General features: G+C 36.3%; 1 protein-coding gene across 2 annotated transcripts; it reads left to right on the top strand.

Annotated features, from left to right (window-relative positions):
• Positions 1-3,128: 3,128 nt before the first annotated feature.
• RB195_013483 (uncharacterized protein) lies at positions 3,129-4,216 on the top strand (the record flags this gene model as incomplete). 2 transcript variants are annotated; one of them, XM_064203316.1, is made up of 5 exons in its annotated part: positions 3,129-3,185; positions 3,267-3,343; positions 3,429-3,511; positions 3,578-3,598; positions 4,182-4,216. In XM_064203316.1, 5 exons carry the CDS (start codon positions 3,129-3,131, stop codon positions 4,214-4,216), a joined length of 273 nt encoding a protein of 90 aa, XP_064059197.1. The 2 variants fall into 2 exon arrangements, with proteins under 2 accessions (XP_064059197.1, XP_064059198.1); XM_064203317.1 differs by having other exon boundaries at positions 3,267-3,414; positions 3,473-3,511.
• Positions 4,217-14,197: the final 9,981 nt, after the last annotated feature.

Genomic DNA, 14,197 nt, shown 5'->3' with positions numbered 1-14,197 from the left:
GGAGATTTCATAGCTGTTGTAAATGAACTTACTCTTAAATCCCAATTTCGAACTTTTTTGAACTTTGAAGAAAGCGATGAAGCCGAAACGTTAGCCAGAATAAAGATAAAAAAATCTCAGTTCTGATTACAAAGTAGTACACGATCCTAAATGTTGCTAACCTATAAGAATCCTCGTAGAATGACCGTAACTACTTTGGATAAGAATTCCTAGGATCGTCTAACTACTGAAAAAACCCTTTCTTCCCAACTTTTTCTATCACCACCTCATTAAAACAGGATTCTTTTTCTCCAAAAGACGATTACCAGGGAAGGATGACTGAAGGATCTGAGACGCCTATAATGTTTTTTGCGAATTCTTTCAGAACCACTCATATCTTCCTACTAGAATGTTCTAAAGAAAACCGGAAACGTTTGGCGACGCCTGAGGATTTCCGACGCTTCTTAAAGTTGTTCGTAGAGCCGCTTAAAATGCATGTTCTTCCGGTAGAATTTTACTCATAGGAAACCTTTTAGAACGAATGAGAAGTCTTCCGAAACCCATTCCTCAAAGAGGAACGACGCTTCTCATTCCTTACTGGATCGCTGTAAACTCACTCTCTGAGTAACTATGTACTCGATGGTAAAACGAGCTGAGGAAACTGATCAGAACTGAATTATTAATTGTTTACCTATTACATTTTACCCTCGTTTGACAAAGATGCTGACCTGCCAACCGCGGAAATTGTACTCGCATCCAGTCCATATTCAGTGAAACTTTTTTTCGATAACAAAACAATAACAATAATTTAATTAAGTGGATTTAAAAAAAAACAGTTTTTAAAAAGAAAACCAGTGAGTTAAGTAACCAAGAAATAATTATTAACAATAAATTATATCTAAAAAATAGTTTAAAAAACAAAACATCGAGAACACTGACAATAAAAAATATTTAAATAAAATAGGAGATGAATTAAATAATAAATATTTGTATAGTTGCGTAATGCTTAATTTTATAGTGAATAAATAATAGGTAATTGTAATTGTGAACTGTCATGGGTAAAATCAAATCGAAAAGGAGCGTCTACTGTGGAATCTACTGTGGAATCTACTGTGGAAATTTGCCTCTCTTCACAAAAATTATTCCAAGCGAAGTTACGCAGTGCACTGAAAAAATCTTACTTTTACAACCACGGTAATGAAATATTTGAATCAAATTTTATTTTGTCTTAATCTCTCACAAATATCTATCCGTCAAGTTTTTTCGAGCACTAGCTCTGACATTGCCATTGTGATGGGAGATTGACAACCTTCGACGATCCATCTTCATATATTCGAGGTTTAATTAAGAATGACGTCACGATAAATTAATTCCATAAGAATCTGGGGCTTTATAATCTCAAAATGGAGTTCTTTTTGATAATGATTTAAGGTAACGGTCAGAAATTCAAGTTTATTCACAAAAAGAGGAAGGTGTGATCGCCGTGATCTTCATCAATCGATCTGGTTCCATGTTCACGTTTCTTTACGGGCGGATAGGGGATACTTCCTACTCATTTGTGGATTAGTATTATCATCTGTGACCTGGTCAAGCTCGCATCTTTGCTACGATTTATTACTGTCTCCAAAAATGTTAACCTATAGTACATTTCTACTGTGAGAAGTTTGCTTCAGAACCACCTTCCTGGATTACTTCCTATAGAACGACGTAAAGGGTAAATAAAACTCGGTTTTATACGTTGTGTACATACTAAAACGGGAAAAGTGCAGAACTCCTCCTATTTAGGTCAATTTTTATCCTATTTCCGATTCGTACGTGTTCGATATTCGAGTTCCTCGTGCATTTTCGAACCGCTTACTCTCTGTTTTAGAAAGGTATTCACTGGCCCATTGATTAATTGATTTATTCATTCAGATATTCATTCATATCTCTCGCCTTCATTCAATCGTTTATTCTTATTTATTCGTATTTAAATTGTTCTACTATTTGTAAGATGATTAATTCTTTCGGCTGCCATTCGTTAATTCACTCGATATTTCTTTTAATCTTGCGCTCATTCATTCATTCATTCATTCATTCATTCATTCATTCATTCATTCATTCATTCATTCATTCATTCATTCATTCATTCATTCATTCATTCATTCATTCATTCATTCATTCATTCATTCATCCATTCGTTCATCAATTCGTTCACTCATTCGTCATTCGCTTTCGGTCCCATCGATTTAAAACCAGCCTTACAAAATATAGCAATTTCTTAAAAATTAATAGTTATAATAAATTAATTATTTAATAGTAAATGAATAATAATAAGATGCTCTTTAAATTATCATCGAAAATCTTAGCCATAGATACGTGTCGTGGAATTTTTCCTGGTCAAAAACTCTTGATAAATTAATATTTCTCCAAAATTAGTTAATTTCACGAGAATATCACATTCTATCGATCGAATTGATTCGCGATACTTGTGCCAAGAAATATACAAGGACAAAAAAGATGTACGAAATCTTTGCAGTCCACATTGTGTTGGAGTTGAAGTGAGGTTGGCTTGATCTCATAAGGACTCACTTTCTTGGGTCTTGGGACTTTCTTGGGTCCATTAGTCGTTTACAATGTGCTGCTCAGATTATCTTACCATTTCACATTTTGCTGTTGGCTTTTTGCCAATTTGGATATCCAAGGGCGACAAATTAGAAATAAAATAAAATATATAAATCCGGAATAGTTGCTCATGTGAATGCCTTAATAATTCCGCAATATATATGTATGGAATATTATAACGAAATAGTATATATTTATTGTAATAGACAAATAATAATTATGTATAATTTGTTATAATAAGTAAATAATATATACACATGAAAAAGTAATAATTAATGACATGTATAAAAGTAATAATTAATGAAATGAATAAAAGTAATAATTAAACTGACCCACCAGTTGGACTAGGTGAGAAATTTTTATCCAAAAAAAAACAGCTGAAGTCATTTCCAGCATTCCCTGCTGTTACACACTTCGTAAGGCGGTGAATTTCCGCTATTAGCATATGATTAATATCACCTAATTAACAGTTAATTAGTCAATTAGGTGAAAGTTAACGAGAACCTGACAGTCCATCGCATCGCAATGAAATACTCACGGCGGTGATGAGATCGGTTGCAGTGCGCCGGGCACTGACTGACTGGTTTTGCGGAGGGCCGCAGGTACGTTTCGCGCATGCGTTTCGTAGCGCTCGGAAACGACCACATTTTTCCCCAGACGTTTATACTTGCGTCGTCGTTCAGCGAGCGAACCGGTCAAAATCCTATCTAATTCTCCGGCTGCCGTCACATTTTCACACTGAAAACAAGCTGAGAATTAGGTTATTTTATCCCTTGTTCACATTTTCGACGAGGAAATTCGTGGCCGTTCGTTCACGTTCGTTATTTTCCGGTGATCGGGGCGAGTTTGTTTTGCGTTCACGTATTATTTCGCGGTTCGTTCCTCATAGCGGACAACAATAGCCACATTTTAATACGTCAAATAGAAGGTGTGTTGGTGAGGTTCTTGTCCGGCACGACCTCCTTTCAAATTATTATAATCTTCTTTTTTTCAGAGAGTGGAATGCTTAAACGAGGTCAGCACATCTCAGTTTTTTCCTCTATGTAATTGGGTAAGCGTTGTGTGTGTGTGAACAGAAATTTCTCGTATTTTCCAAGCACATTTCTGGAGAGGCGCGGCTCATCTCCTTAATCCTGTCTTTTTTTTTGAATTTTTCCAATTCTTTGATCATTTCCTCCCAATTGGAGCTCTTTTAAAAAGAAAAGACTTTTTTAATTAAGTAAAAGCCCCCCCCCCCCCCCCAGGAAAAAAAAAAAACCACAAAAAAACAAAAAAAAAATAATATTCCTAAAAAAAAAAAAAAAAAAAAAAAAAAAAAAATATATTTTAAAAAAAAAAAAAAAAAAAAAAAAAAAAAAAAAAAAAAAAAAAAAAAAACCTTCCCCCTTTTTTTTAAATATTTTTTTTAAAAAAAAAAAAAAAAAAAAAAAAAAAAAAAAAAAAAAAAAAAAAAAAAAAAAAATTCAGGACCTCATGTTTTTCCAATTACTGTAAATTTTTATGGTTTAGTCGAACGGTTCTGTTTTTCAAATTGTAGCTGTTTTGGCGCATTCGTGTTTTCTCCTCGATACCTCTACTGGTTGTACTTATATTTTCAGGATCATCGAATATTCCACCTTATATTTACCCATAAGTAGCCCACGAAGCACTTTATTCTCTTTCCACGTTATATAGGCTGAGTCTTCGAAGTAACAGCAAGTATGCGAACTTCTCCTTAGACTTATTTCTGTCCAGGAACTTCTGGAAAAGTGTTTCAAAAAAAAACGTCTTAAAAAATAAAGAAATCTTGGAAAATAACCGCTGAAAATTGTGCTTTAGTAAGACTAAATAATTTTTATCCATTGATAACAGCGCTTTTTGTGTATCTGGCGCTAATCGGATTTTATGAGCTTTATTTGAACAAGATAATAATAAAAATAAATAAATAATGAATTACGAACTCATTAAATGCAAAAAACTTCTTAAGAAATTAAGAAATCTTGGAAAATAACCGCTAAAAAGTGTGCTGCTCACCTCTGAACTGCGTTGTCCTCAAGGGGTAAACGGAAAGTTTCTGTAAGTTCAAACACGAAAACGTTTTTGAAGCTGAACTCTGAACATTCCATTCTCTTTGAAACTATGTAGTGAGTTTGGTCAAGTGTTATTGTGACTGGATGACATCTAGAACATTCTTAAACAATAGAAATAAAGGAATGTTTGATTGCGGAACGGCTATCTTTTCTACATTCTCTCATCTCATTTCTTTTCATTTCTTCCGACACTCCACATTGTTTTTGTCACCAATTCCAATTTCCTAGGTAGAGGTCTTCTTCGATTCCGACTGTGTATATCATGGTAACGTTGATGAAGACAACTTTCTCCCTCCTCTCCTCTCTTTCACTCAACTCTTCCTGCGTAATTCTCTTATACGATTTCATTCTCAAAGCATTTTTAAAATAATTCCTCGAGAGTTTCTCTACGGTTCTATCGCTATATTATACAATAGAAGATGTTATCATATTTGTAGTATTTGCTAGAGTTTTACGGTAGAATGGAGTTATCAAATGTTTTGTATACAACATTTTCTGGCACCTAACATTTTGTATTTTTATTTTGTATATTTGTATTCTGAGAACACAGAGTTGTAAACAATAATAAAATAATGCAGGAATGTATAACAAATTTAGCGTATTTAGCGTATTCATTTGAAATATTATATATTACAAATTATATTATAATATACGCATTACATATTGTTTGTATACTTGTTACTGCTTTTATTTATTTGTTTATTTATTCAAATAAAATAATGGAACACAAGGAATATGAATTTACTGAATTTTTCTTCACGGCCGCTTGACGCTCGATAGTTCAATATCCATTTAATCCAGATTTTTTGTGCAATTCTAAACTAAACAGTCAATTTTCAATTGATTATCTCGAAAGAAAATGTTTACTTCTAAGAAAACTTCTTTTGTGAGAATCGCTAGAATCCCTACTAAATAAGCAACATCAGACGTTCGATCGCCGAATTCATCATACGTTCGTTAAATCGTACGATGAATTCGTTAAAGTTACCGTATCGAAGATGGTGACAGTTAATGAGTCACTCATCCTCTTGAGCTTTCGATTGCTAAGGTTACTATTTGAAAAACACATGGCTTTTTTTTTGAGATGAATTACAGAACATTGCTCTCTTTCATTATTTTCTCTCATATTTGAGCAGCTGCCAGTGGCCGATCATACACGTTTCACTCCTGCAGCCTGATACTTCTTTAGAACTCCCCTTTCTCTTCATGGTGTGACGTCGATGTTCGCAAAATATGAAAGTTGATAGTAGACTCCTGAAGGTTGAAGTGCAATACGAATTCTTACTAATTTTACAAAAATCCTATTTCCGTATTCCTCTTAAGGAACACATATATATTTTTGAAATAGACATTTCTGCTGACAAAGAAAATATGCAGAGAAGAAAGAAGGATATTGCATTCAATTGGATTTCTGAAGCTCGAAATTTCTCCTCCGGCCACCCATCAACGCAGGGATTCCTCACCACATCGGCGGGAAGGTCCTCGAGGCATCTCACACCACAGATAAGCGATCACCTGTTTTCATGCCATATCATACTAGAATGCGGATAGAGAGTTGTGATTCATCCACAGAACGTTTGCTTTACGAATACTCAACTATAACTTCACTTTAAACGCATTTTGTTTGCGTAGAATATCATATATCCTTGATTCCCATGAGTTGTGCACGTAGAAATCCAAGGTTCAGCATGGGTGAGCGAATGGAGGGTAGTCAATGTCAATGTTTCAATGTAATGACTGAATTCCATTATAAATATGGTAAAAGGAAACATGAGACAATTTATGTCTTTTGTATAGGTAATTACTGCATTTTACTCTTTACTACCCTTACTTTTTGTTGTGAATCCCTTCAAAAACATCTTCTAATCGAATTGTGAAACGCTGGTGATAAGCCTGTGCCTTGCTGTGCACGGAAGAAAAAAAAACTTAACCTCAACCGGACGCCGACCTTAAACGTTTGCAGGGGAAATTCTAACCGGAGATCGATGAGTGATCCTTTAATTGACGAACCGTGTAAAGAAGAGGAGGTGCACTTAACGTTCAGCGACTAACGTTTGCAAAAAGTTCGAGTATTTCGACGAGTCATTACGGGATGTCAACGTTTTCTAGATTATACAACAACAAAACGTAAAAACGTTAACGTGCATTACGCAGAGAAGATGGAAAAAAGTGGTTTTTTTTTGGAGATTTGGAAATTTTTGGATTTTTGATGGTCTCTCTTTAAGGAAAATGCGAGCTTTAGCTTTTTATATATTATTTCGTCTTTTTTGCTTTTTGATTTCGTATTTGATGAGAAAACTTTACAAATTTACGACAATAGCAAGGCAAAAAATAAAATAAAGAGCACATACAACATAGTACAATATCCGGTACTTCTCTCTTAATTCCTTTATTTTATTCGGATGCGATTGGAAAATACACTTTTTCTAACAGTTTTCTGTTGTATTCTGCCAATGTATTTTTCAAAAACTCCGGAAAATATTCGGGTCCGGACCTAGCAAGAAACTTAAAGCTCCAACGGTGTTACATATTCACTGAAAAGGTATCATTGACGCAGACATTATTGCGTGGATTGAGAGCGGAGTGCAAAGCCTTTTCATGGCAGTAGTCGTTCTTCTTGTTTGTTGTTCTGTTTACTTGTCCATAATTCTTCCGAAAACTCACCCATCCCTAAAATTTTCTCCCATTCCTCTCTTCCACACTTTCTTTTGCTATGAAAATAATTTAGAGCTGTTGAAAGCCAACACTTCGAAGTTTTTCCAGAACATTACACTGAATAAGCGCCAATCCTTATGATAAGTAGTCTTTCGCAGGACCGGTTCATTGGAGGAGTTCCACTTTTGTCGCCGTCTTCTAAGAAATTAGCCACAAATTATGACCAAAAGTGGATAATTCTTGCCGAGAAATCTCCTCCGACTCCTCCGATTCTGAATCAGCTTAATTTACAGCAGAATTCCTCTGTTGTTGTGCACTTCCATTGTGATACCGTGTCTTTTACCGTACTTTTTCCTGCATATCTGAGTGTTACGTTATGTGTATGGCAAATTGCTTTCGTGTGTGTATGTTTGTGTGTTTGTTTAACGTGATGGGAGTAGCGTGCGTGAGCTGTCCAGCAGCAGCGGCTATCATTTTTTTTCCGGTCTACACCGACGAGATATTTGCTCAAAAAGGAGCACCCGTATGTGTCTTGCGCTCGAGCACTGCGGCGCCAAGAGGCGGTTGTTCTTGTTTTGTGTTTTCGTGCGTATTCCGTTCCGCTGACAACGCCTCCCCAGCTTTTTTTAGCGTCTTAAAGCCGAAACTGAAGCATTTCATTGTTTCCTTTTCAGGTGTGTTCCTGCCCTCCATTCCATCCCCTCGTTGTTCTTCCGCTCCCAATCTTTCAACCTCTGAAACCAAAACTACGATTGTTTTATGACTTGTGCCGCCGTCACGCTACGTAATCCTTCTATTGTTCAGCTACATACAATATGACTGCAATCTGGATACTATGATGGCGTCACGCGGAGCGACTAAGCGCAGCAATTTTGGAATTAGTCGTCGGTAGCAGCCGAAGCGGTGCTGTTGGCGGCAGCGGTAGTGGTGGTGGTGGATCAGCACCACGCGTTCAACGTGAGCAGGTTTTTCGCGTGGTCTGCGTCTGCGGTGGCGATTTACTTTGTGCACGACTTTTGCTTTGCCGGTGCTCTCTAAGACCACGTAGGCCTTTCAAGGTCGTGCTGACGACGACGGATCAACTGGAGGATAGTTTTTGTTTATTGACATCGCCACCACAACCACCACAATATTAGCAGATCATTATCGTCGACGACTGGTAAATGCTGGATTCCCTCAATTTCTTTCCGTCTAGTACCCCTACTAGGAAGTAGTATATCATTTCGCTGTGAAGTGGATTTTTCGCCGAATTGCGTCCGTTTTTTTTTGTAGGGTCCTCGACTATCGTTTAAGAGTTAGGAGAGAGGTTTGAGGAAGACGATTGTCTATATTTGTTCAACTACAAATCATCATCTCTATCTATTAATCCATGAAAAAAACCGAATAACTGGATTCTACAACATTCCATTTTGAGTGTGTTGTTAGAAGTGCGACGAAGAAAGTTTATAATATCGAAAAAGCTGAAAAACCTGAAGTAGAAAGTCGTACATATTGGATTGTGTGTACAACAGCGAGTCTTCAGCAGATATTCTGTTGTTGGTATCCAAATTCGTGGATCGTTATCCGGATACAGTAATCTTTCCGGGGCCTTTTTCCTCAGAGGAAGACTTCTGAGGTCAATTCATGTAGCTGAACTCTATCATGTTTCATGTAGCAGCTTCATCAGGACAGCTATTTCCTTGTCTCTCCACCTCATTTCAAATTTTCTTTGTTCCAGTGAATCTGGGATTTTACTGCCTATCATGGAATTGCTTATTACTTTGTCTTGTTTGTCTACTGTTGTTTTTATACCAATTGTTTACTTTGGAATTTCATTATCTAACATGGATACCTTACGATACGATCCGGAAATACTCGCATTCAAGTCGACAGTTCTGTTTTCAATTAAATACAGCGGCATTTTCGCAAAGTTAAGGAGAATAACCATGCAAACACACATAAATTTATGCTTACAAATCGATTTTTATAAGTTTCTAGTTTATAAAAATTTAAATTATAATTTATAAATTTCTGTGACTCAAAAAGTTGCTCCAGGAACGTTTCTTCTCTAATTCATGTCATTTTCAAAGGCTTTTCGCGTTATTTCTCGCCAAATTCTTACAAGTTTCTTGAGGAATCGGAGTAACTTTTCTACGTTCTGTTTATTTTCTTCTCTTTATTTGAACAAAATGAAATCATGCATGTAATTATATTAGTAACGACGAGATTTAATGGGTAGCTGAGCCTTTCTCGGTTCTGTTTCGTGTATTTTTTTTTATTCGCACTCTACAAGACCTCGTATAACACGTTTAGAGCCATACCTCACCCCTATTTCGAGAACCTTCTCAGAATCTCGTTTATAGAGTGCACGTTTAGTGGATATTTTTTGCAGATTTTTTCTCAGTTTTTCAACTTCTTCCCATATCTGCATGAGAATGTTTGCTAAAAAAAATAGAAAAAAACGAAAAGTAGGTTTTCTTATCGTTTACTTTTAGCTGCTGTGGGTAGAGAAGATTTGACTAATTGTGTGGAAATGGTGGAGGAAATCATTTCTAAAAAAGCTATCCGGATTTTATTGTAATTTTAAATTCTATTTCGTAATTTTATTTTTGCGATTCTGTAAAATGTTTTAATCGAAAGTATTTGAAGTGTAGGAACAGAGAATTAGGTAGAATAAATAGAAAAACGTAACGCCTAAATAGAACAGTTGGTTTTCTTTTTATATTCTTTGCTGATATTTTCAAGAACACTTATGAGTCATTTCGTGTGTTTGTTATTGTGCTCTTTTCCCTCTCATCCTCATCGGAAATATTCACCTCCCCGCAAGAAATTAAAATTGAACTGCTCGCTAAGATGATTTTTGGGAGTCGGAGTTATGCGTGAAAAGTTTGGTTGTTTTTTTGGCCTTATTGGGCCATCTGCCTTTGGAAGCTCTTATGCGTGCGGATACATCTGTCCCATAGAAGGAAAAGAAAAAAATATGAAGAAAATGATGAAACTGAGAGAAGTTTTTGCGTTTGCACCGCTTATGTTTATCCGGACGACCGCAACGCGTCCGCTGTAACTCGCGTGCCTTCTCTTTTTGGTGTGCATTATCGCCGCTCTACTCTGACAACGTAGCACTGGATGGTAGATGCGATATCGTAGCAGGCACACGGTTGAAAAAAGCAGGAAAAATACAGTTCACTGAGCTGCGGTCCGGGCACTAAAATTAATGAACGGTGAGATTTCTCATACTTTTCTGGAATGCAAAGGAAAAATGCAAAGGAAATAGTAGATGCCTAACAATAAACCGTCGTTCCTCTATCTTTTTTTTTTCTTCCCAAGCGTTCCTATTACGCCGCTTTTATCCAGATCTCTTATATATCCTAAGTGTCCTTAGAGATGTTTGGAGTGATCAAGTAAGCAGCTAGCTTTTAAGGAGTACTTTCCTGCTGTACGACAGAGCCAGCTTAGAAAATCGCTTCAAATCTGCTGACAAAGGATTTGAGAAGGAAATCTCGGACAAAATATCCGAACAAATTTCTTTCTTAATGAATTTCTTTTTTTCCCGATGGAACGAGTGGAATTCCAATAAGAATTCCTAATGAGTTAGGGCGTGGAATGTGTTGGTGTATAAATATTTCTTTTTGGTTATCGATCGATTACAACAATGCCGCGTTATGGCCCATGGATCGTTGAGAGGTGCGCATTTTGTGCAGTTTTTTTTCTAAAACAACTCGAAGTTGTTCTTCCTTTCTTTCCTTTCACTTTCAATAAATTTTTATTTTTTTCGTAAATATTGGTCGAAAATCTCTCACTGTTTTTTTTCAAGAAAAAAAATGGCGAAGAAGATCTAATCCTCAAAAGTGTGGAACCATCCTTTATTTGACACAAATTGACTCAAAATCCACTTTTTCAATGTTTAGACAAAGACGCGTTTTTATGCTGTGAAAGAAAATCAGAAAATAATAAAATCAATGAAGACCCGAAAAAAGATTTGGAGAACTTTCTTGCTGTTTGGTTTGACCATTCTCCACATATTTTCCCCGGGAAGAAAATTACATTTTGAAGCGTCAGCCACCGGTGCGTCATGCATTCGCCAAAAAAATGTGCTAAAATGAAACAAAATTCATGCGGGTTGCTGAACTGTTTTTCCTTAAAATTTTCCCACTTTATCCATTTTTTTTATTTTCAAAAACACATCCATAGCAAATTGACTTTGTCGATGATTGAAGGACGTTGCATCTTTTAACGCTAGGGTCGCCCTCATTTTTTTAGAACAAGTTTCATTTTTCTTCACAAATACATAACTGCGTGGATTCTTTAATAATCCTATTATGTGGTTTCTTATTTACTCATTCATATGTAAGTACGTTTTATTTTATATATTTATTCTTACTTTTTCTGCATTTAGTTTTCGCAATCCAATTTTACCCGACACCCGTTGACCTCAAATCGATCCTTTTATGCCACTCCACACAATTTTAAATTCAGTTCATAAGTCAGGAGAACTATACAGTGAATGAGTTCACGAAAAAGGAGAAGATGAGTGTAGAGGCTTCACTGAACCGAAAATAATTGCTCAAGAAATGGCCCTAACAGGTTTTGAGTTTTCTAAAAACTTTTTTTTTCTGTATCGAAGAAGATAGAATATATGTTTTTAAGCGAAAAAAAGCTGAAAAGTGTTTTGGAAAATCAGCAAAAACACGAGAAATGTATCAGTATACGTATATCTCAACGATGCTTATTGCTAGAGCCGTCTTTAAGGGATTTTTCTCCGGAAAATGCTGTGAAACTCTAGATTCATTTTTCCTCTTTCACAACGAAGAGCCACGATATATTTTGATGATTTTTCTGCTCGTCACCACCATCAAAAAATCCGGATCCACGCTCAGTCGGGCGGGATTAACCTTGCTTGCATCAAGCACGCGTCCTTCTCCTCGATGATTCCTACCGAAGCATAATTCCCCATGCAAATCGTTGATCGGCTTTTCCTTTGAGGTGATCTCGTCGAGCACCTATCGTTCAAGGTCAGACGCTAGTAGCGGTCGGGTCGGCTGGGTTGGCTGGGTTTTCTCGTCCAGGCTTTCACCACCTGCTGTGTTTTTGGTTTCGTTGTCGTTTCGCTTCGCTAAAATAGCGGCGAGCCGCGTCTGTCTGTCTTTGTTATGCACAATAAACGAGGTCGTCTGACTAGCCTTATACAGCTCATCGTTATTCGTTTTCGCTATGAATACGAATCCGAATGACGTCTAGCTTCTGAGCGATTAATTCTGAAAGCTTTTCAATTCACTTTTGGATTCACGTTTCAGGAATAAGACTATCAAAGAAAAAGTCTTCACTGCCTCATTTTCATTCTCCGGCGATGATGCTCGGAGATATTCCAAGGCTCATCCAGAGATAGTTTTCTTTTCTACCTTCTTACCTACTCATCCTTCTAGGTCTTTTTTGCTTCTATGCTAGGATACTAGAATTTCTCAGGCAATAAAAGTCAGACTAACTGGCAGTACTCGTCGTAACTGCTAACATTTGAAGCTACTCCTAGTTACTGATACTTAATTAATAGTTAGTACTACCTTCCACCAATGTACAGTACTCCACTGCGTGGGTTTTTTTTTTCGTCATACATCTGCGAAATTTGACTCTTGTACTGTATCTTTACTGAGCTAACTGCTAAAAAACGGCCTCAGGGTTTGCTACAAAAAAATCCTGTTTACGACATTGTATTTTCTCGATTGCCGATAGGATATTAAGATGAGGATCTGATTTTTTTAAACGATAAAAAATTAATGAAACTGTGGACGTTTTATTTCGACAGTTTCTTATATTTTTTTTCAGTGCTGATTTTCTTTTGAACATGAAATCCTAAACAAGCGAAAAGCTGAGGATAATTTACTAGAAATGGAGAAAAATAGTGATGCACTAATTTGCGACGGATTTTTTTTTTTCGCAAAAGTATTGATTGAGCTGAAGTTAGATTTCTTCGGCAATAAAACCGAATTTCATGAAATCACGCGGGAATAAAATTTCCAATAATAAAATATCTTTAAGGAATTTCGCATAAAATTTCTGAAATTGTTCTTTCTCTACTAAGCATGCGATTTTTTGAAACTTTTATTCTCAGACAGTATTCTCCCAGCTTTTTCTGTTGTAACCGTGAATATCCGCTTTTTTGCAATGTGCAGTGCATTTCTCTCGGATGAGTGCTGTGTTAATGCGGAATTTTTACGCTGGGGATTTGGGATAATCGATATTGATATTTCTGATCACTTTGGATGCTCTGAGGTGATCAGAAGTGGATCGTGGAAGGTTTATTTTTTATAACCCTTTTTTCTGGGGTAGGTCATGACCCTTATGATAGCTAAAGAATAAAAGATCACCTTTGCTTGCGTGTGTTATAGCTATAGTACGACATGTTGCCTTAAACAAAATACAGTAAATTTTCCTCCCCACAAGAAAAAACGTCTTTTATATCGGACAAGAACTTTTGGACGAGTTCTCTGGTCCCAACCCACTAGACCTGGATCTTCCTAGATCTTCACGCCCTACTTCTGTCTTTAATGCTGGAAGCGAAAGTTGTGACTTTTGTATGATTTTTTTCATAATAGAAAATTTTTGATTTTTTTCTCTCGAGAAAACTCCTTAAAGAGGTAAAGAAAATTTTTCTCCACCAATTTTTTAAGGAGTGAGCTATTTGAGCGGAAGTTTCATCTCTCTCAATAAAACTAAAATCTAACAACCTTTCCAATCTAACGACTTTTTCTCCTTCTATCCACAAAAAAGCAAAAACAATTTTTTCCTATCTATGAGCAAAAAACAAACACGAGATTGAGAACACGAGATCAAGAAAAAAACAAGCACGGAATATTTCTTATTTTTCCTGGAAACTCCAGCTTTCTATTAGATTGGCCCCTGTCTTGAACTCCTCA

This window comes from Necator americanus, chromosome V, assembly GCF_031761385.1.
Source record: "Necator americanus strain Aroian chromosome V, whole genome shotgun sequence".
NCBI lineage: Eukaryota > Metazoa > Nematoda > Chromadorea > Rhabditida > Ancylostomatidae > Necator > Necator americanus.
The sequence above is the reverse complement of the archived record's forward strand: the minus strand, read 5'-3'. Positions and strand labels throughout refer to the sequence as shown.